General features: G+C 41.9%; 1 protein-coding gene across 8 annotated transcripts in view; it reads right to left on the bottom strand.

The window, feature by feature from the left end:
* Nucleotides 1-1,111: 1,111 nt before the first annotated feature.
* CEP128 (centrosomal protein 128) overlaps nucleotides 1,112-24,677 on the bottom strand; it is a 432,173-nt gene continuing 408,607 nt past the window's right edge. For 7 of the 8 annotated variants that reach the window (XM_039534734.1, XM_039534740.1, XM_039534735.1 and 4 more), the window contains 2 exons: nucleotides 17,999-18,107; nucleotides 1,112-5,848 (listed from right to left, as the gene is read on the bottom strand). In XM_039534734.1, coding sequence (XP_039390668.1) covers nucleotides 5,742-5,848; nucleotides 17,999-18,107 — 216 coding nt within the window. In that variant the 3' untranslated portion in view covers nucleotides 1,112-5,741. The remainder of the gene's footprint in view (nucleotides 5,849-17,998; nucleotides 18,108-24,677) is intronic. The other variant, XR_005597581.1, reaches the window with a different exon arrangement.

Below are 24,677 nucleotides of genomic sequence, written 5' to 3'. Positions count from 1 at the left end.
TTGATAAAGATACATTGTCCCCCACTCACTTCTTTTTGTTTAAATGAAAAGGCCAATCAGAAATGATTTGCCTTGGGAATAATCTGCAGTATAGGTGTCAAAAAATCTCAGTCTATGAAACAAGATGTGCTAGTGGGTTTGCTTTATATTTGTTACTTTGAAATCCCAATCACTGCCTATTGTTTCAAGGTATGCGTGCGTGACATTAAAATTTTACATCTGCTAAGTAAAAAAAAACCAATAACCAGAGTCTCATTCTTGCAGGCTGAGGCATGGCAGGTTTGCAACTTTAAACTTTAGAAATATGACTACTTATTGTTGTTAGTACAGATGATATATGGTGGATGTGTCTGTATTTTAACCACAGTAGCAATTACTTCTTTTTCCCTTTCATTTTTGCTGCCAACGTTCTCAAAGGAACTGGGTTCCAGATTTTGAAAGACCAAGTTCGCCAAATTATACGTTGCTTCTGCTGTACTTCTAACTATAATACACATGTTTTGCTAAGTTTTAAGATCTAATTTATGCCTGCACACAGTAATGCAGTGAAGTTCAAACCCAGAACGGTTGCATGAAAATATGCTCATAGCACATACTAGCTCAGATCACTGTAGAGATTTTTGAATTAATGATGAAGGTGTTCTGAAGATTCATTGTTAATACATGTGTTTTAGTCACTGAATTACCGTTCTGTTTAAATGCTGATCATAGCTAAACACAATAGTAAAAATAAGCAGCACCTGGAAATTCATCATGGTGAACAGATCTAAGGGCTTGGCTACACTCGAAACTTCAAAGCGCTGCCGCGGCAGCGCTTTGAAGTGTGAGTGTGGCCGCAGCACCAGCACTGGGAGACAGCTCTCCCAGCGCTGCACATACTCCACCTCCCCATGGGGATTAGCTTGCAGTGCTGGGAGCCGTGCTCCCAGCGCTGCTGCACTGTTTACACTGGCGCTTTACAGCGCTGTATCTTGCAGCGCTCAGGGGTGTGTTTTTTTCACTCCCCTGAGTGAGAAACTTGCAGCGCTGTAAAGTGCCAGTGTAGCCAAGGCCTACGATAAGATGGCACAACTATTCCCTGAGGGGGGACCCTTCTCCTTCATAGCATCCTTGTATCTAAATTTTTTTATCATCATATCTTCTTCATCATCACCACCACAAGAATTTGTTTTTGCAACATTGTACTAATTTGGACCTGCCTATGCCCCCAGACACATGGGTGCAGCTCCTATAGACCTCATTGGGAATTTCACCTGTGGGGGCATAACAGGGCCCAGCTGACAGGGGACAAGGTTACTAACACTATAGATGATGGACTTGTAGACCAAAGGGTCAGAGTTTTACAAAAACGGGATAAGATTTAACTTTCTTGTTTACAATACACAAAGCAGAGGGCACAAAAACAGGCAATTTAAGCAACAGCTACATTCTTTCAAGAGCTACAGATGTGAAAACTTCTCCATTTTTTCCTTCAGACATTTTTAGGCATAAAGACTAAGATCATTGTTATAAAAATGCCTGAATATACTGCTGGGCCAAAATATTGACATTTCATCCAGAAAAGCCAGTTTTTCCAGGGAAACACACAGTTATCTAATGCAGGGTCATTTAAGAGGCCATGTTGTGGAAACATATCCACGAGAAAAACATGGGATGTGGGAACAAACACTCTCCCATCCAAGAAAGGACTGTAGGGAACAAGATGACAGTATTTTCTTAGGGCCTGGCTATTCTAATCCATTCAAATTTGTTTTGAGGGAAAGCTGGAAGGAGGAGTAGAGAAGATATGGGTGATGGATGAATGCACAAAACTTCAGTACCCATTACCGTTGAAACCTCTCATTTTCATGAAAAATTTGAGGAGAAAAAAGGCTAAATTGCTTCTCCATGTGGTGATCTATCCCTGCCCTCTCTACTCTCCATTCCACAAGAGGAGGCCATTGTGTTCTGTGCCTAGCTCTATTTTTCTCTTTGCAGTTGTTTCTAGAAGAACCTAATTTGATAATAAAAATCAATAGGCAAGGCTTTTAAATATAGGTGTACTAGGAGTCTGACTTGTCCATTCAAGTAGAAGAAAGTTTACCACTAAGCAGGCATCACTGGATTACATGGCTGCCAAAGCTTGAAAATATATAAGGTTCCAGATGAAGCTCTAGAGAAGTGAGGGACAATGTAAAACTGAAGTAATTCAACTGAAGATGCTTGGATACCACAATAAGTGGTGTTTTAGGGATAATGAACATAGGGGGTTGATGCACTTCTACTTATAGCTATGTTAACCTGCACTAAGTAGAGTTTGGACCATAGTTTTCAAGGCCAAAATTTCCAAATTGGATGCCTGAAGTTAGGTACTTAGGTCCCAGTTTAGACACCTAAATACAAGTGGCCAAATTTTCAGAGATGCTGTGCATAAGAAAAAAAACTCAGTGTAGACACGATCTTTGAGCCTGATCCCACATTTCTTGCATACTGAAAGCTCTCACTGTGTGCAAGGATTAGGCCATTAATGAATTAATAATATTCAGAGGATCTATGATGAATGAAAAGGCTAGTAATTTTAGGATACTGAATGCACAAAATGTTTCAAATGAACAACCTGATTTTCTACTTTAGAATCAGAAACTTGTCAGGAGGAATAATATTTTTGCCAAGATGAAAAAATATAATTTATTAAACCACAAAAGGTCATTTTCAAATAGTGTCAGGAAAGAGACTTTAACCCTCATTAGGAAGGAAATTAATTCATTGTATTGCAGGAAATATGATCCTCTATCTAAGGCAGAATTCAGGCCAATGTTGTACATTATCTGTGCTGCAGTGCCAAGAGGGTAAGTTTAGGAAAGAATTTACTGGGTTTGGAAAGCTTACACCAACCCATTAAAAAGTTCCTTTAATTTTTTTTGTGGTTTAATTTCTTTCCCCCAACCCTCTTTGTAAGTTACAAAAAGGAAATAAATTGCCCCAGAAAAGATATCACATGGCCCAGTTTGTAAAGAATTAACCATATTTAAGGAGTTTTAAAGCCAGTATAATTCACCCAATAGTCATTTTCATTCTATTGTGTGAATGTATTTACAGAGCATTTTGAAAGCATGTCCTGGAGTTTAGACTGCTTAAATGTAGTAGTCAGAGAATGCAAAAACACAATTATTAAAACTAACTAAACTACTTTTAGTAAACACAAGTAAGAAATAATAAATACAAGCCAAGAGAGGCAGAAGCAATGATTATCCAGCGTTTTTCACATTCCTTAGGGAAAGCAAAGAGATTTTTATTTTTACAAAAATAATAATTTTGCTCCTGAACTGAGGCTCTCAGTTGCTAGGTTTCAGCCTAGCCCACCTACAAACAGGCATTTACCATGGAAGTTGTTCCAGATTCAGTAAAAGGTGGTTGATACACATCTATCTATACAGCAATTGAAACTGTAGGGGGTTCTCTTTAACAAGATCTCCTTGCAACATGGTCTATTTTAAGACCACAATTTACTGTGTTGCAAAACAACAGTTTTTATTTTAAATTGACTGTCCTATATTTCTTTTAACCATTATATGTATGCACCATAAACTCTGGAAACTGTGAATATCTTATTTTCTGATTTTCCAACTTTCCACCAGGCAAACTGGCTGAAATGTTTTAAACACCAATTTCCAGCTGTGACCTGATTTAATTAAAAAAATAAATGACAAATGCTGAATACATTTACAGTTGGTTTAGTTTAGGGCAACTATGGACTGAGTTAATCTCATATGTCATGATGTCCATGCTTATTCCTACTCTATGATAGAAACAAGTTTTCATTAACCTTATTTTCACTAGTAGAGAGGGGTTTTTTTGTGTAGTTTTTTTTTATTCTGGCTCTGACACAGCCATTGGGATTGGAAGAGATGGATGACCCTGTTATACTTTCTGGCCTTTGAGGTAGGAAACGCATCAGCAGTCTGTAAAGGGCTAGTGCCAGTACTACTCCAGCCTACACTATGCACATCTAGAAGACAAAGAGAATATCTTCAGAAAGGATAAGCCAATCTTTTATGAGACATAAGAAAAATAGTCAATAGCTGTTTTCATACAAAGAAGTTACAATACGTACATAAAATTAATGCAAAGCAATAATCAAGTGTATCTTCTCATCTCCCTTTCTGCAGAATCTATGCTGTTAATATCCTCAGCAATAAGGTGTGCTTGGAACAATGCTGAGTATAAGGGGCTTGCTCCAACAGACTCCGCACTGTCCCAGCTGTGAGCAGAATCTGTCTGCAGTAAACTCTTTAAAAGCACTGCCCGTTCCTTAGTTGGCACATCATGATCTGGAAACTGCTACTAAAGGTTCCATCTCTACTGACATTGCTGGTAAAAGAGCCACAGTCTTTCAGAGAAGGAGAGGGCTCTCTATATAAGAAAAGGCTGACATAAATGAACCATTGCAATGTAATTCATATTACGCTGATACTCCCTGGTGTGTTTGGCCAGTATATTGGCCCTTTAAGGCACTTTAGTGGTGATTCAACCTGGAACACTAAAGATAAGTATGTATCATAGAACTGAACCAGGACTGGTGCAAATATTGAAGATTCTAGAGATAGTGGAAGATGTTACAATAGTGGTTTGTTGGGGACTTTAGTAAGCTAGGAAATGTATCAGATTTGAATGGAATGGGGTCCTCAGAAGCAAGGACATCCAGAATTATGAATAGTAAGTAACATTTTAAAATTAAGGTGAAATTTCAAAATACTTAATATAAAATAAAAAGAATAACTAAGTGGTTATTAGAAGTTGCTTTTTAAAAATGAACAATGTTTCATGCTCATATATAGCATCACCTTTCATCAAAGGTTTTCAAAGTGCTTAACAAAGATCGGTATCATCAGGTCATTTTGCAGGTGAGGAAACTGAGGCACAGAGAGGTTAAGTTATTTGCAAAAAGTCACACAGTGACTTACGAGAAGAGCTGAGAACCAGTCTTCCGACTGGCATTCTCTTACTCTAACCATTAGATAATAATGCCTTCTTGCCATACTATCGGATTATAAGATATTATACTTTAGAAATAATTCTAAACGTCTACAATAGAGATAGATTGGTGCAGCCTATGATCTAAATTCCCTTCAACTTTGGGAAAATGTGGTTCTAGTTTTAAACTTTGCTGATTGGATTCTTTTCTAATAGTTAATGACCTGTTACATGGTTTTTATAAACTGAAATACCTAAAATCATGTATACATTTTGCTACAACATATTATAAAGCCTCTTATTATATATTGGGACAAAAGTAATTTCTAGTAATTGTTTCTTGATTATTAATCATTATTAAATGATCCCTAAATTTAAGTGTCAACCAAATTTCTTTACACCTGTAATTTTGCTCTTAGCAAAAGTTTGTGTACTAGTTTTTCAGCTAGTAATCTTTAGAATCCATGTATGCTGTAAGCAAGAATGAACTCTAGTCAGGCAAACTATAGAAATGAATGCAAAGAGGACAAAGCTTTATGCCATGAAACCCTTTGGCAGATGTGGTACATACCGTTATCTTCAGGTTTAAATAGCCTCATTCCCCTCAAACAACTATGATGAACTTTCAGTCAATATTTGGCAATTGATGAATTACTGAAGCTGCATCACTCCTGTAAGTGCAGCTGTGCTTGATTGCAAACAGAATTATTATTGTTGTAAAACAATGGAGCAGAATTGAACCTCCAGCAAGGAAAGCTGCGGTGTTTTTGCACAGTTCTTTAGTAGCTCTAGTGCTTCTCTTTTTCTGCTTGTGACTTCATTTCATTGACAGCGATACTAATGGGATCTTCCTTGGTTGTATTTAAATCAAAAGGAACCATTCTTCTGATAAATGCTGGAAAGGAAAGAAAAAAGAAGTGTGAGGGACCAATCAACCATCTGCAAAGAAATACTATCAATAGCTAGTAGTGTACATAGATTTGCTAGTGGCAGCTACCATAAGTTTGACCTGTGTTGTTCTTCACATTCAGAATTTGTACATGCTTGTCTGATATACTACTACATGCAAAAAGCTATGTTAAATACAACATTTTGGTAACAAATTTAAAATTGTAAGGTCAGAAAATGCAAGTGATGATGGCACACATACACAGGGGCGGCTCTAGACATTTTGCCACCCCAAGCATGGAGGGTCCACTGGTCCCGCGGCTTCAGCGGACCTCCCGCAGGCATGCCGCCGAAGCCACGGGACCAGCAGACCCTCCGCAGGCACGCCGCCAAAGGCACCCTGCCTGCTGCCCTCGCGGTGCTGGCAGAGTGCCCTCTGTGGCTTGCCACCCCAGGCATGCGCTTGGAGCGCTGGTGCCTGGAGCTGCCCCTGCACATACAGCAACATACTATGGTATACATTTATCAACACAGAGAGTAATATAAGTGCTTATTGGTCAAGAAAAACAGATTTTTAAGTCCATCCAGGATTAACCTGTCTGAGTGAGCTTTGTTACACAGAGGAAGTCTTAATTTCTACTTTACCTGACATTTAAGAATTGTAATTATGTGCCCTTTATGTTGTATTTACACTTTGTTTGCATTTCATTTTGTAGTTTTTTTAATAAGGGAAAAAACCCAGAAAAACCCCAAAGAAAATACCCTTCATAGTGGAACATTCTAGAGGAACAAATTGTATTAGCCCCAGTATTTTTTTGACATCAGAATTAATGTATATGCACTTTAGGCGTGCATGTGTAATTTTTTAAATCCTTGGTTCTGGGTACTTCCACAAACTTAGCTTGAGTGCATGATATGGCACAAAGCCCCAAAGTAAATATGAACTAGATGCAGCTTCTAGTAATTATCCATTAGTAAAAAGAACATTAACTGGATGATAAAGACTTGACAAGAGGCAGAGGCACCAAGTTATGAAACAGAATCAGACATCAGGCTTCTAGTTCTACAAAATGTCATTCTTGTACTGTCCACGCATGCATCACAAAAGTGTCAGAACACTGGGCCTTCCTGGAAGTTTGTTATAAACATGCTTAGTGTACTTTTTACAAACAGTACTGTAATAACTTAGCAGCTCCTACCTAGGAGCCACGTAACAAGGAACAAGTCTTCAGTTTTTAATGTAGAATCCTTCAATTTCCAAAAGTGAAAGTAAAATCACTATCTTGATTCCTTGGTCCTTAACAAATCCTTGAATTATCATTTTTCTGCACCAAAGAAACTGGAATTCTCTTAAGAATTATACAGTGTTCGCTTTCTAAGTGTGAAACCATCATTATTTGCCACAAACTTCTTTTCTGAATGCGCAGCCTCTTCTCTTCCACACCCTGGTAAATCTGGAAAATTTCCATAGACCATATTAGAGAAGCACAGTCTACCAATCTGAGCACAAGACTGAAGACAGGAACTCTTGAATTCTAATCCTAGCTCTGCTGCTGTCTCCCAGTGACCATCGGCTAGTCATAAGTTAACTACTACTGGATGCACATCAGTGAAATGGGGATAACACTACTTATCTCACCAAGGTTATGAGGCTTTGTTGTTTGTAAAAGGCTTTGCAGATGAAAAGCAATAGGTAAGTACTACAACATATTCAGTTTTGTTAGCTAAGGAGTCCCAAATCTGTGATGTGACTCCCGTTGCAGAACATAAAATTAAGAGGCCCCTTGGTGCTAGACAATTCAAAGGAGTAATGATAATATTGAAAACCTAAGGGCTGTTTTGGATAGAAACACAGCCACCCCCCAGTGTGAGGCTGTGACAGGTTGGCAGGAAACATGAAGAGCACATTTTTCACTAATCTCTCAGTCATGGTACTATTTATTCTCTAAACATTTACAATGCTCATCTCCTAAGAAAACTAGTTTTTTGGAAATAAAGAGAAAAGCTATTACAGATAGACTGATGCTAAAATTAAACAAATATTTGCAATGTCATTTTTTGTAGCTATTAGGGAAAAATAAAAATAAAACACATATCAAGTTCCTCCCATAAAACCTAAGAATATAAGAACAGCTACACTGGGTTAGACCAATGGTCCACCTATCCCAGTATCTTGTCTTCTGACTGGCTAAAGCCAGGTGCTTCAGAGGGAATGAACAGAACATACAATCATTGAGTGATCCATCCCCTGTTATCCACTCCAGCTTTTGGGAATCAGAGGCTAGGGACACCCAGAGCATAGGGTTGCATCCCTGACCATATTGGCTAATATCCATTGATGGACCTATTCTCCATGAACTGATCTAATTCTTTTTTGAACCCCATTATAGTTTTGGCCTTCACAACATCCTCTGGCAACAGGTTCCACAGGTTTGCTTTGCACTGTGTGAAGAAATACTTCCTTTTGTTTGTTTTAAACCTGCTGCCTATTAATTTCATTGGGTAAACCCTGGGTCTTGAGTTATGTGAAGGAATAAATAACACTTCCTTATTCACTTTCTCCACACCAGTCATGATTTTATAGACCTCTATCATATTCCCTCTTAGTCATCTCTTTTCCAAGGTTAAAAGTCTCAGTCTTTTTAATCTCTCCTCATGTGGAAGCTGTTTCATGCCCCTAATCATTTTTGTTGCCCTTCTCTGTATCTTGTCCAATTTGAATATATCTATTTTGAGATGGGGTAACCAGAACTGCACACAGTATTCACGGTGTGAGCAAACCATGGATTTATATAGTAGCATTATGATATTGTCTGTCTCTTTTCTTAATGGTTTCCAACATTCTGTTAGCTTTTTTGACTGTTGCAGCACATTGAGTGGATGTTTTTGGAGAACTATCCACAATGACTCATAGATCTCTTTCTTGAGTGGTAACTGCTAATTTAGGCCCCATCATTTTGTATGTATAGTGGGGATTATGTTTTCCAACGTGCATTACTTTGCATTTATCAACATTGATTTTCACCTGCCATTTTGTTGCTCAGTAACCTAGTTTTGTGAGATCCCTTTGTAATGCTTCACAATCTGCTTTGGATTTAACTATCTTGAGTAATTTTGTATTGCCTGCAAATTTTGCCATCCTGCTGTTTACCCCTTTTTCCACATCATTTATGAATATGTTGAACAGCTCTAGTCCCAGTAGAGACCCATGAGGGACACCACTATTTACCTCTCTCCATTCTGAAAACTGACCATTTTCTAATGCTCATCACATTCAGGGCTTTGTCTCACTAGTCTCTTCCCATTAAAGCCAATTTCATTTTGTAGGAGGGAGGAGTGGTTAGTAAATCTGGGTTCAACTGGGCTCTGCCACATATTTCCTGTGTGACCTTGGATGTCACTTAGTCCCACTGACTTCAGTCAGGCCAGAACTTCACTCTTAATATTCATGTCTGTTGCCGAAATGGGGATAAAACTATTTCCTTTATTCCACTGTTTGTCTTGTCTATTTAGACAGTAAGCCATTTGGGACAGAGTCTATGTCACGGTGTTTGAATAGAGTTTAGCACAGTCTTTGTTGGGACCTTTTGGTGTGACCATAATATAAATAATAATAAAATAAAATAATAATCTGCAATAAGAAAAAGTTAAATAAAATGATGATTTTTCCATCTTTCCCACTAATGTGGAAAACTTGTAAACCATTCTGTCTACCACACCATGAGCGCTACAAGCTGAGCAGAAAAAGAAAGAAAAGGGGAAAGATAATAAATATATTGGCAACACTTTAGGGCTTTTTTGTTTTGGTTTATTAACAGCAGGAAGTGATAGACTCAGATGGATTTCAGGGAGCAGTACGTTTCAGACACTAAGAATCTTCTAAGGCAAAAACCTGAATACTAGAGGAAAACCCACAGTGAGTGGTATCTGGGCATAGAAAAACTGCCTAGTACGTCTCACTTGGTTTGTAAGAGAGTACACTTCCAGCACTCTTCTTGCAAACACAGTTCATCTCTCTGGAACTACTTGCTTGCAAAGTTGATGACATTTTCTACAAACTCAGGCCATGTCTACATTGGGAACACTTTACAAGTATAGGTATAGGTATAGGCATATGATACTAGCTAAGTGCTCCTAGACTAGACACAGTTTATACTTATACCATTATAGTTTATTCCACCACACCCGAGTAAAGCAAGTTATACTAGCAAACAAGCACCTTTGTCAGAATAGCTGTAGCTACACTAGGGACTTCTGCGACACAGCTCCCACAATTTTATGAGAGATAACTCCTCCTCATGCCTGTGACTGACACAGCTCTGTTGGCAGAAATCTGTGGCACAGACCTGCCCTCAGCATGCAATTTTCATAATGTCCCTGTCTTTGGTTAATTTCAACCATTTAGCAGAGTATTAATGACAAACCAGATTTCAGAGTTCAGCCATTTTTGAGTTGTCTGGTTGAAAAAAATATAGTAAACTTTTCTTTTACAGTGGAAAAAGCCTATTCTTTTTTCATCATCCCACAGATAAAAATGACTTAACAGAACATTTCAGGTGTGTTTTTCCAGAGAGCTGAGAAGGTCTAAAAAGCAGGGATTTGCAAGGCACATTATTTTCACTACCAGCTGGTAGCCAGTACAAAGGAATGGGTATATAGACTTATACAGATGTAACAGTAGACAGTTTCTGTTTGCCTTTCCAGAAATACAAGAACCAGAAGGCTCCTGATAAAATCAGAGGCAATAAATTTAAAACAAATAAAATAAATCCTCTTTAATCCACTGTATAATTAACCTGTGGAATTTGTTGCCATAGGATATTGAGGCAAAAAGTTCAGCAAAGATTTAAAAAAGGATTAGACACCTATGACTAAGAGTTGAATCTGCTGTTGCAGTAACTAAGATAAAAATTTTAACAGCTATCACCCTGTGCTTGAGATGTTCTTTCAAAATGTGGTCTCTAGGCTCATCTTCCTGGCCCATTGTTTCAACCACTTCACACTCATCTTTTCACCCCACTCTCTCTCTGTCCCCCATCTCCAATTTTACACCATATAAGGCCCTTCACCATTTAGTCCTAACTTGTCTTTCAAATCTAATTTCTTACTGCAACATCATCCCCTGACTTTGGTCTGCCCATGATGTCTGCCTTGATCACAGCTTGCCTACTTTCCCCACATGTGTCTTTGTGCTTTCTGCCATGCTGTCCCTTATATTCGATAAGAACTCTCCATCAAAATTGGCAAATCTCCCACTTTATTCTCTTTTACATCCCCACTAGGATACAAACAAATCACTACTGTCTGCCAATACTTAGGTATGGCCTGGGACTAGAGGCATAGAGAAAGCCAGCACTACAGGGGGGTGAGTGTGTATGTGTTATAGTGGGAAGGACAAAGGTTCAGGATTATTTATTTTGCCCAGTGGTTAGTCCATCCCTACTATACACCATGGTAACATAAGAGTGCTATGTATCAGCAAAACCAATGGATAATGGAATGCTGTGATCCCAGTTTTATGAGACCAGGAAGACTAACCACTATTTTCCTCTCTGCAGGCTTAGGGTATGAAAGCCTGGGATAGAGACACCCATCAACAATATAAAGCTGAGAAGCTATATGACTTCTGGGAAATATTCCAGGTCAAAACCTTGAAACGATAAACTGTACAAACAGAAGGACAGGAATCAATTTACAGAACTAATGCAAAGCATCTGCAATTGTTAGAAGCTTAGTAATATAAAGCTGCAGAAAAACACAGTGCCCATGAAAAAAGCAATTTCCGAGGATTATTCTATAGATAACAGCCAGTAGCTGATTTTTTTTAGACTAACCTTTTTTCAGTTGCAGCTGAAAATAATATGGACTGCAAACCATGTATCTAATGAGTGCCTTCTTGTCTAAATTATGCTCTCAGTTAAACCTCTTCCTTTCTAAGAACAGGGGTATAGTAAGCAAAACTAGCACTCTATAAAATAGCTGGTTATGGAAAAGATATTGTAATTGTAGAAATTATAACAAAAACATGAAGACCAGACATGAAGCAGATGACTAATTGCTATTCCTTTCATTGACTGCTGTAATTAGCATCTCCATACTAAATATATCTATAAATACACAGATTGCAGTTTATTTATTTTTTATCATTTATTTTCTTCTCTTTCCCTTCAACAATTTTACATAGATCAAGGTTTAATTCCAGAGTCTCCTTCATTTCTAAATTATATCAAAATTGTCTTCTCTCCTACCCTACAATGAGCTCTCTAAGTCAGGGCTAAACCACACTGGCAGGGAAACATAGGGGAAGCTTGTAGTGCTACTGGCTACATTATACTAACATTATAAGGTCTAGCACACAGCTACTGTGAGTGACTGAGCAAAAATATTATTGGTTCACATGGCTAAAGTCTAGTCTTCTGTTTCTGAACAAGCAAGGAGATAAATTAGCCACAGGTAATGAGTGACAAAGTAAGAGAGACTCATTGTCGATTTTATTAAATATCCTGGGGCTCAGGAAAAGAAGATCAGATATAATTGTCAAAGCCTTAAATTAGTGCTGATAAATATCACTGCTTGAAATTAAAAGTGCATGGAGCATATGCCACTGAGGTGACTCAAATGACTGATTTACTACCTGCCTTTCAATGGTGATGGCTAAGCCCACGGTTTTGTCATGGATATTTTTAGCAAAAGTCATGGACAGATCACGGGCAATAAACAAACATTAATAAAAACATTCCTGACAAAATGGGGATGGAGGAGGATCCAGCACCCTGTCCCTGCTGCAGTCGCTAAGAGCTGCAGTGACCCCATTGCCCAGTGCCTGGGAGGGGTCCCCAACACCCTGCGGGGATGGGAGTTGCGGGAGTAGGAGGGGAGATGGCTGCCAGCAGCGGAGTCTGGGTAGCTGCGGGGGGAGAGGAGGCTCTGCTCCCATCGACTGATCAGCTGCAGGGCGGGGCCCCTGCAAGCGGCGGCTGAGGAGCTGCGCGGGCCCCCCACCCGTGGCCGCTGAGCAGCTTCGGGTCCCTCTGCCATTGGTGGCTGGAAGCTGCCGGGGGGCTCCGGCTACTCACAGTGGCTGAGCCACTGCAGGGGGGACCCTTGCCAGCAGCGGCAGCTGGTCAGTTGTGGGGGTCTCACCATCTGCAGCTGTTGGGCAGCTGTGGGAGGGTCCCCTGCCATCCGTGGAGGTCCCCAATGTCCATGATTCTGTGACATAATCTTAGCCTTAGTGATGGCAAGAAGAATTGGTTATGTGAATTGCTGCCAGAATATTTCACAGTCCTCAAAAATTCTGGAAATAACTTCAGGGCCTTCAATTCTCTGACTGATGGAGATTAGGCTCACCATATAAGTGACACATCAAGTTTGGAAAGAGATACTAATGGTTTTGGAGGAAACTCATTTTCTTGACTAAGGTAAAGACCACCACAATAGCAGCTACTATTAAGAGGGTAAGTAATCAGTACACTGAGAAATTAAAAAAAACCTAATCATGTGAATAAAAACTGTGTATTCCTTCAGAATCAACTAGCACAAAAGAGCACAAAACAAAGATTCTAAAGCCTTTCTCCCTACAGAGCCTCAAAAACCTCACTAAAAGACTTCTACAGAATAGGCAAGATAAACTAAGACATTGAAAAGATTTTGTATTCAATTCCTTTCCATTAAGAATAAAGAAACAAGAAAATCTGAAACACACAAGATTTTTATGGGTAATTCTTTACCATATAGGCAACAAGAAAAGTCCTCCACATCATCTCAGGTTTTTAAAAGCCAGGACTATGAAAAAGGCAGGCTGGACGGCTGCAAGAGGGTCTGGGAAAACAGGTATGTTAGCCCTAGAATGCAAAAGGCCCTTTTTCCTACAAGCTGGGAAAGGGTTACTTCAGGTCAATTAGGGAAACCTGAGTCCAATTAAGGGCTGCCTGAAACTTGTAAAACATCTCTCCTAGTGGGTGGGGGAGAAACTGCTGCAAGGCTGGCGGCAGCAGGGAGATAGGCTTCTCCAGTGTGGGAGACACCCAAACCTAGTGCCTGTTTAGGGGAAGGACTGACACCCTGGGGCCAGCAACAGGATAATACCTGCCACAGTGAGGGGGCCAGGGAAAGAGGAGTGCTCCTCAGGCCTGCCCGGAGGCCTACCGGGAAGGCTCTGAGAAACAAACACCAAAAAGGAAAGAAAGACACACTCCAGAGTGGTGCTGATTTACCCCCAGGCCCTATCCCGGCCAGAGGAGGGAGTGTTAAGTCCGGAGAGGCAGAAAGGGTGCCTTGCCACACGTGGTGTCAGAAGTGGCATTGCATTGGCACTGAGAACCATCCCAGGGCAAGGTAAATCACCCCTCACCCCATCGCAAAATGGACAATGTAGTGAGGGCACTGGTGCAGGCCACAGCAGCACAACAAGAGGTTACCAGGGCCCAATTGACCACCCAACAGGAGTCGGTATGACTTCAACAGGAAACGAATTAGCTGCTGATAAGCCAGGCAGCCCAGGATCGAGCCACCCTGCAGAAGGTCGTGAGCCAGCTGAAGGCCCTGACCACTCTGATTAATGGCCTTAATGAGACACGACCCCTAAGAGCCAGGAGTTACCTGCAAAAGTTGACGGTGGAAGATGATGTGGAGGCCTTTGAGAGAACGGCCCTACATGAGGCCTGGCCCCAAGACCGGTGGGCCAGCATCCTTGCCCCTTTCCTGTGTGGGAAAGCCCAAAAGGCCTACTATGACATAGCAGCAGAAGCAGCCACAGATTACCCCCAGTTGAAGGCAGAGAACCTGGTGAGATCTGGGGTGATGACAGCTATAAGGGCCCAGAGGTTCTATGAGTGGAGGTACCAGGACAGCAACCAGATGCCGAGGTCACAATTTTTCGACCTGATCCATCTAAGGTGGAAGTGACTGTGCCCAGAGATCCACAGCATGGAGAAGATGATAGAGATCATAGTGCTGGCCAGGTTCAGGAGAGGATTGCCACCAGACCTATGAGGATGGGTTAGTCAAAATGACCATATGGGAAACGCCTCCCCAACCAATTATAAAAGTTAAGAAAAACTCAGTAAGCAGCAATCGTTCAGCCATGTTTATATTCTTAGAAAGGAACTTTCCCCATATGATGTTGAATGCAGATATACCATAATGATTACAGTGGGATCAATGCTCTTATCAAGCACCACTTTTTTTTTTCCTCCAGAGAGTTTAGTTCTGCTGAAAGGTTTCTGATTAGCTCTAGAAAATGAATTCCACTGTTCAGCCAAAGAACAGGTACATTGTGGGGAGTGGCCATTCAAGCTTACCCCACGTTACCCTATCATTTTGCTCTACCCTGGTGGAACCACTTCTCTAATGGTTGAAGAAGAATTCCATTTCAAGGACCCATTCAATTATTGCTCTTTGCCTCATGTGGTTGTGATATTTCGATATGGCCCCCTTTCAGGTATGATTCAGGTAGACCACTGCTACTTCCCGTATAGAAATCCATAAATGTTATAAAAATTATAGTTGCTAATTGTGTTTCCAGTTCTTATTTGGAAGAAAGTCATATTTAATCAAGGAGAGATGTAATAATATACAAACACAGACTCCACATTTGTATTTACCTCCATCACAACAAAGTAGGGCTGTCAATTAACCACAGTTAACTCAAGTGATTAATGCAAAACAAATTAAGTAGATTAAAAATAGTTTTGATTAATCACAGCTTTAATTGCCCTCTTAAACAATAATAGCATACTAATTTAAATGTATTATAAATATTTTTGGATTTTTTTCTACATTTTCAAATATACTGATTTCAGTTACAACACTGAGATAGTTGATAGAACGTCAGAGATAGTTACTAGATTGCACTGCAAGACAGACTGTGTCAGGACTTCCACCTAAAAAAAAAGAGTCTCTCCTCTGATCCTGTGGTGAGATTCCTTGTGCTGTGTAGATATAAGAGCTCAGATGTGCTGAAGCAGCAGACCAAGGCAGAATAAATTGGTAGATTTGCTGTACAGTTTCACAGAAGTATGTTATAGTGTTTCATCTGATTGATACTAAATTAAGAGGTGACTGTCAAAGATTCATAACCAAGGACTGTAACAGAAGAAGTATGATGAAACGACGATGATAATCCCATACACTATGCAATCAATATCGTTTGTGAAGTGCTATAAAAATGAAGTTTGCTATGGAAGCACTAATTACCACCTTACAGGATCAGAGATGGCCCATAGTTTTGCAAGGCCCTTTGTCAGGTAACATAAACGAATGCAATCCAGTTCCCTTTCTATATATCTATCTTACCGCCACCCCACACACAGAGGGATGGAATATAAAATTGTTTCCCATCCCCTCATCACTTTCTGCCTGCCTGTAATCCTCACTCAGGGTCTGGCAACCTTCGGTCTTCTAATATTTTAACAAAGGGTTCCAACCAAAACATTGTATTTATATTAGTCTGCAAGAAGCCCTGTCTAGGGTCAGAGAGGAAGAATAAGGGGTTGGCAAATCTATTTGTTTACTTTCCAAAATTGTTTCTCAGAACCACAACTGCTGAAGTAGGTAAAAATTACTTGGGTAATAAACTCCTATAAATGCCACTCATACAGAATATCTTTACTCTGTGTGAAGGACATGGGGATGCCGGTAATATTATATGAATATTATATATTGTGGTTGATTGGTACTGTGCGTTTTTTGCTATAGGATTGCAAGAGGTTAATTCAGGCAGCGGTTATTTGCAGACATGCAGGAAAGAGAACAATAGCTTCAGATAGCTCCACTTGCTGGTATTTAAAAGATAATATTGTGATCATTTACTTTTTAAATTTTACCTCATAGACTTTAAGGTCAGAAAGGACCATTGTGATCATCTAGTCTGACCTCCTGCACATTGCAGTCCACAGAACCTCATCCACTCACTTCTGTAATAGACCTCTAACCTCTGGCTGAGTTACTGAAGTCCTCCAATCATGGTTTAAAGACTTCAAGTTAGAGAATTCACCATTTGCACTATTTACATTTGGGATAAGCTTGCCTACCTAAACCTATAGGCAAAACAGATATATGTGTAGACCTCTTATTGTGTTTCAAAACCTTTTGTCATGACATGCTGTGTATCTACTGTTGTGATTAAACAATGCTTGGTTTTGAAAAGGTTGTTCTGGGTAACTATTTTCCATTGGTCATGGCTCAGAAGGGAAGAACCAAGGTAGCCAAATCCATTGGGTCTGCTGAGCAATCATAGTTGGTACACAGAGTCCGCACCCCTGTGAGACAGTTTAAGAGTGACAGAACCACAGGATTCCACACTGAGGAGGTGAGGACTCAAGGCCTATCACCTGTATGGGGGCACTCAGAGAGACCAAAGAGGGATGAAAGGCGCAGGTAGCACTGAACTGTGACTGTTTCAGAAAAACACAGAGTACAATGCTTCAAATGTATAGTACAGCATTCAACCTGTATATGTTGAAATTATTTGGGGGTGTGTGTGACAAAATTGTAGGGGTATCATTCTCCAGGATAAAAAAAAAATCTGATGCCTGTTGCAAACTGGCCTGTTCCAGAGACCAAAACATCTCTTCAGAGGTATTTTTGTAAGTCAGCTGTGGCAGAGATGGTTTAGTAGTGTTCAGAAAAGAATCAACTTCATCAGAGTTGGAGCTCATCATCCCTTCAGAGTCTCCCATTCATCACAATACTACCTCTTTGAGAGACCGCCACAGCCTCTTGTGACCACCTGTTACGCATAAACTCATGGGCTGGAAGTTGCAACCAAACAGCAACTTTCCAAAAAGGAGGTAATGGACAGGGAATTCTGCTTCTGCTGTTAAACTCCACTGGCACGAATGTCAGACAGAATAATTAATAGGAATTTGTAGGGGGTGCTTTGGTTGGGTATCTGCATGTGACCTGAAAATCCAATGTCTTTTAAATCTAAGGTTACCACTGCCAGGATTCATATTACAGTATTTCCAAATGGAAAAAATCCCAGTGTGACATAGCACTAACGAGGTAAAGCAATAAATTCAGTGCCTGAAGCTGAAAGCGAGCAAGAATCCTAGGATGATTTCAGTGGGGTCTTTGTCATTCCACTAAAATAGTTTTAAAAGCAGAGGATACCCAATTGTGTTGTGGAGTTTTCCTATTAAATAACAATACTTACAGCCTGAATCTGAAAGCAGTGAGCTGGACATAAAGCTGGTTTTAGTCTGCCAGTTGGAGGAGAGACTTGCCGCTTGTATGTCGGAAACATCAGCATCCATTTTCTCATCCTAAGAAAGTCAATGAACATGTTTTCTGTGAAAAATGTGAATTACATAAGTTATATATCTCCTTATTTACTGAGATTAAAAACAGCCTCCAATTTAGTTATACACAGAGATGGTATTTTTTAGCATGAAACTGATAAACTCTGATTCCAATCCCCAGAACATAAATCTTGTAGTTAGGTTTACATCTGATTTTGTCCCAAATTTCTAGCTCTTGTCAACATACAGAACTCCGAGAAAGAAGCTACTTTCCCTGCTTTGCCCAGGGAGCTTGGATGTTTCTTGCCACTATAACAAGCTGCATAAATGTGGCGTGTTTCCTTTCCTGTATAATCACGTCTAGACCCCAGAATGAAACAGAAGGACAGAGCATGCATGCATTGATGACAACTGAACACTGATCCACATCAACTTGTTCCAACAAGAAATCTAAGTAACTGCAAAACTCAAATCCATTTTCTCCTCCCATTAATTAAATCCAAAAGTTTTAAATACAGGCTTGATATTTCACCTATGAAAACCTGAAATTTCTTTTCCATTTTTCCTCCCAATTTTAAAATAAAGTAAAATCCCATATATGCTGTTCTTATTTATACAGTAAAAAGCATCTGGATATGTGCATACAGCATATTACTTTGTTGAGAGGAGGCACTTGGTCTAGAGGCTAGAGCAGAACATTTAAACAATGCAATTTAACCAAAAATATCTGGAAATGTGTTTTAGCATTGAAGCAAGGGGTCTTTAGATATATTGCTCTCCAAAACAAGATTAACAGGTTGGCTTAGTTTCTAAATTACTTTATTTCTTCAGATGAGAAGGGATGATAACACTCATATGTACTGATTCATGGAGTACTACACTTTGCTACTCAATTTCCTCACAAAAAGCATCAGAGGATTTTCTTAAAAGCATCCTGCAATTTATCATTCTTGGTAGTATTACACTTTGGAAACCGCCCCCCTTCTCCCCCCCCCCCCCCAGCATTAATTTAGAGACTAAAAGGGAGCTTTTGTCCCATTAATGTACAGGGGATTTGCTCCTATTAATACTAACGGGAATTACACACATTAATCCCCTTGTGTGTCAATGAAGGACTTGGTACCTAGAATATACATCCTACAGTAATAACCTTTAAAAGGAAAAACAAATTTCAGGATTTTTTCCTGAATATGGAACTGTAAAGCTGTTCTTCCTTCATTTTCACTCCCTCCAAATATCCGATCTTAAAACAGACCTATTAACAAGCAGTACTTGGGGCGAATACTTCACCTGCAATCTCTGCATTGCAACAAGCCTCTCCATTTTTAGAGTTGGCAGCTTCTCTCTTACACCCTTTTCCCACACCCTTCATGGTTTTGCTTTTTGTTGTTGTCGTTGTTTGCATATTTAGGTTGTAAGCTGTTCAGGGCAGGGAACTTTTCTTAAAATGTTCAGTTCTATGTAGCAGAGTGCCCATCACTGTGAATTTTCTCTCTCTTACTTCATTTTGTTATTCTACATACTGTTTTATTATCAGTTCTATTACTGTGTTCTGCCCTTCCTCCTGCTTCCTTCCCCTACCCTCAGTTCTCTTTTCTCCACTATCTTTCAGGCTCCTGACTGACAGCTCAGTACTATGCTTATTGTTACTCAGCCCACTCCCCACCTTCCCCATTGCAGGAAATCTGACATTTTTATCTGTCCAGATAGCACTTATAACTTGTTCTGATCTTCTAAGCAACCGGGCTTTTTACAGCCTGTCATGAGCCTAAATTCAATAGATGAAATTACAGAGTATGGGAGGGAGGTGAGAAGGAGAGGAGCCAACTGAAAACAAAGGGATGGGGCAAAATTGATCTTGGGATAGCAATCTACAAAGAGTGACCATTGTCGAAGAAAAACTCAGTTCTCACTTTTTGTTTGGATGCAGCAAAATCAAATACTTTATTATTTCTCCAGTAATTACCATGGAGGGAGAGAGTGCCATAGGACACAGGGTCCTGGACAGGTCTCTCAACTGGTAAACAATCACAGCAAGCCTTTATACCTTTTACAGACAATTTCTAGCAATAATACAGACAGTAAAAAACAACAAATACATTTTGTTTATACATAAGCTTTCCTGCTATCTCACTAGAAAAACAAGACTGCAAGACTGCACATTGCAAGGTCGTAATAACTTTCACACAATTCACTCTGTCTTACATTATCTTGCTTCCTCACGTCACCAGGGTCACAGTTAACCTAACTCATGCTAACTAACATTCATTAAGATCTCTTCAAAACCCTGTTAATTATTTACTGGCTTCCACACTATGCACCTTCTGGTTTGTGTTTGTTTTTATTTTTGTTGCTTAAAATAAAATAATCAGGTCCAAAAGTGAGACCAAATAGTGCCTTCTCTGAAGCCTGGTCTACACTAGGCGTTTAAACCGGTTTTAGAAGCGTAAAACCGATTTAACGCCACACCCGTCCACACTAGGAGGCACCTTATATCGATTTTAATGGCTCTTTAAATCGGTTTCTGTACTCCTCCCCGACGAGAGGAGTAGCGCTAATATCGGGATTAACATATCGGAATAGGGTTAGTGTGGCCGCAAATCGACGGTATTGGCCTCCGGGCGGTATCCCACAGTGCACCACTGTGACCGCTCTGGACAGCATTCTGAACTCTGATGCACTGGCCAGGTAGACAGGAAAAGCCCCGCGAACTTTTGAAATTCATTTCCTGCTTCCCCAGAGTGGAGAGCTCATCAGCACAGGTGACCACGCACAGCTCATCTGCACAGGTAACAATGCAGCCTCCTGAGAATCGAAAAAGAGCCCCAGCATGGACTGCACGGGAGGTACTGGATTTGAAAAATTTGGGGAGAGGATTCAGTGCTAACAGAACTGCGTTCCAAAAGACTAAATGAAAAAGTATTTGAAAGAATTTCTAAGGCTATGACGGATAAAGGCCACAGCAGGGACTCAGTGCAGTGCAGAGTGAAAGTTAAGGAGCTCAGACAAGCCTACCAGAAAACCAAAGAAGCAAACGGAAGGTCCGGGGCAGGTCGAAAAACATGCCGCTTCTATGCTGAGCTGCATGCAATTTTAGGGGGCTGCGCCACAAGTACCCCACCCCTGACCGTGGATTCCGAGGTGGGGGTTGTAATCTCTGCCATGGCTGAGGATTATGCAGACGGGGAAGATGAAGATGAAGAAGAGGAGAACGACCTAGCAGAGAGCACACAGCACTCCGTGAGCCCGAGCAGCCAGTAGCTTTTTCTCACCCTGACGGAATTACCCTCCTCCCAGCCCTCCCAAGCAACTATCCCAGACAATGACGCCATGGAAGGGACCTCTGGTCAGTGTACCTTTGCAAATAGCAAACATTATTTTTTAAGCAAGCGTTTTTTAATGATTGATTTGCCCTGAGGACTTGGGATGCATTCGCAGACAGTATAGTTACTTAGAAAAGTTTGTTAACATGTCCGGGGATTGAGAGGAAATCCTCCAGGGACATCTCGATGAAGCGCTCCTGTAGGTACTCCAGAAGCCTTTGCAGAAGGTTTCTGGGCAAGGCAGCCTTGTTCCGCACACCATGGTAGGACACTTTACCACGCCATGCATGTAGCAAGTAATCAGGTATCATTGAATGGCAAAGCATAGCAGCGTATGGTCCCGGTGATTGCTGGCATTCAAGAAGCATCCGTTCTTTATCTCGCTGTGTTATCCTCAGCAAAGTGATATCGTTCAGGATAACCTGGTTAAAAATCAGAAATTTAAGTAAGGGGGATGGCCATTTTCCTACTGGGTTCGTGGACTGCAGCAGCTTAAAAAAAATCCTTTCCTGCACGTAGCCAAGCGGGGGGAGGGGAGGAGTGAAATGCCGATGATCTTTTTTGTGTTTGGTCAGCGGGGATCTTCCCCAAGCTACCAGCCACGCAGTGGGTGGGGGTGTGTGGAAAGGGTGTTGATTAGCAGGGAGCTAGCGTGGTATTAGCCATGCGTTGGGGGGAGGGGTAAATCACTACAGAAGCCGAAAGACAGTGGCTTACCATGGCCGCATGCAAGCTGAATTCTGATGCCCGGACCTGTGCCTGTGAGATCTGTAACTCCAGAGCTGCAGGCACTCAGTATTAAGATGAAAAATGCGACCTTGTAGGGAAATCACATGTGCTATGTAAGGTGAATAGTGCTGTTCACTGTGAAAGAGTATAACCATTGTTCTGTAAAATGTATCTTTTTAAATATTTCTCTCCCTCATGCAGCTGCAAATTTTTCAAGCGTCCCTCCTCCATCCCAAAGGCTAGCACAGATAAGGCGGAGGAAAAAGAAGACGCGAGATGAAATGTTCTCGGATATTATGGAAGTTACACGCAATGAAAGAGCTCATCTGAATGAGTGGAAGGACGTGGTATAAATTACAGGAAAGATGCCAGTGAACGTGAGGACAGGAGGGACACCCAAGATGAGAGGTGGCGGCAGGAAGACCAGCAGGAAAATCAGCGGTGGCGGCAGGAAGATCAGCGGTGGCGGGATGCAACTCTGGGGCTGCTGCGTGATCAAACTGACATGCTCCGGTGTCTGGTGGAGCTTCAGGAACGGCAGCAGGATCACAGAGTGCCGCTGCAGCCCCTGTATAACCACCCTCAACCCTCACCATGTTCCACATCCTCCTCACCCAGACGTGTAAGAACGCGTGGGGGGAGGCTCCGTGCACCCGCCCACTCCACCCCCGTGGACAGCCCAACCAGAAGGCTGTCGTTACTGTGAAATTTTTTTAATGGCCTTCTCCATCCCTCCTATCCTCCTCCCAAATCACACCCTTACTTCTCTCCCTCCTTTTATAATGAATTAATAAAGAATTCATGATTTTTAAATGAGAGTGACTTTATTTGCATAAGTAAGCTGTACTCGAAGGGGGAGGGTGAGTTGCTTACAGGGAATGAGTCAATCAAGGGGGTTGGGTGTTCATCAACAAACACAGCAGTCACACTGTACCCTGGCCATTGATGAAGCTCGTTTTCAAAGCTTCTCTGATGCACACCGCTTCCTGGTGTGCTCTTCTAATCTCCCTGGTGTCTGGCTGCGCGTAATCAGCGGCCAGGTGATTTGCCTCAGCCTCCCACCCCGCCATAAAGGTCTCCCCCTTACTCTCACAGAGATTGTGGAGAATACAGCAAGCAGCAATAACATAGGGGACATTGGTTTGGCTGAGGTCTGAGCGAGTCAGTAATGTGCGCCAGCGCGCCTTTAAACGGCCAAATGCACATTCCACCACCATTCTGCACTTGCTCAGCCTGTAATTGAACAGATCCTGACCACTGTCCAGGCTGCCTGTGTATGGCTTCATGAGCCATGGCATCAAGGGGTAGGCTGGGTCCCCCAGGATAACGACAGGCATTTCAACATCCCCAACTGTTATTTTCTGGTCTGGAAAGTAATTCCCTTGCTGCAGCCGTTTAAACAGAGTAGTGCTTCTGAATACGCGAGCGTCATGAACCCTCCCTGGCCATCCCACGTGGATGTTTGTGAAATGTCCCTTGTGATCCACCAGTCCTTGCAGCACCATTGAAAAGTACCCCTTCCGGTTTACGTACTGGGTGCCCTGGCGCTCCGGTCCAAGACAGGGATATGGGTTCTTCTTTGAGTGATTGCTCCTATGCATTCCAGTTAGGTGTGCGCGCCGCGCGTGCACGGCTCTTCGGAACATTTTTACCCTAGCAACTCCGGCGAGCCGGCTGGGCGCCCCCTGGAGTGGCGCCGCTATGGCGCTGGATATATACCCCAGCCGGCCCGTCCGCTCCTCAGTTCCTTCTTACCGCCCGTGACGGCCAGTTGGAACAGTGGAGTGCTCTCTGTCCTCCACAGCCCTAGCGTTTTGCTACTCTTGTATGTATATATTTGTTAAGTACTTAGTTGTTAGATAGTTGGATAAGTTAGTTAGTTAGTTATAGTTTAGGATAAGGGAATAAGGGGGGGGCTTACCCCTCTTCTTCCGCAACCGGTGCGGGCTCATGCCCAAGGCACCGGGGTTTAAGCCCTGTGCGACTTGCCAGCGGCACATGCCGGTAGGGGATCCGCACGACTCCTGCCTATGCTGCCTAGGAGAGACTCACCATCCAGATAAGTGCCCTATCTGCACGGCTTTTAAACCTCGAACAAGAAAGGAGCGGGACAGTCGTTTGAAACAGCTCCTCATGGAGGCAACGCTCCAGCCGGCACCGACCCCGCCGGCGCCGAAGTCATCATCGGCACGCAGCGCACCAGCGGCCCCGAGCTGCTCCGGTACCGAGGCTCCTCGACCTCCACAAGCGGCACCGGCGACCCGGCACCGTTCCCTCTCCCCATCGAGGAAACGTAAGCCGGTGAAGGCGACCTCGACGCCGTGTCCTTCGGGACCAGTAGCCCAGCCATCACTGACACCGGTACCGGCTGTGGCGGTGCACAGACCGTGCACCGTACCGTTGACTCCGGCGCCGCAAGGACCGTTGAGTCCGGTACCACCCTGCTCCCTGGTGCCGACCGCGGTCGAGCTACAGCTCCCGTCCATGCCCGAGACATTCTCGACGGCGAGAGAGCTCATAGAGCTCACAGAGGCACCGAGCC

The sequence above is a fragment of the Mauremys reevesii genome, linkage group 4, assembly GCF_016161935.1.
Source record: "Mauremys reevesii isolate NIE-2019 linkage group 4, ASM1616193v1, whole genome shotgun sequence".
Lineage (NCBI taxonomy): Eukaryota > Metazoa > Chordata > Testudines > Geoemydidae > Mauremys > Mauremys reevesii.
Note: the sequence above shows the minus strand (reverse complement) of the source record. Positions and strands in the feature narration are given on the sequence as shown.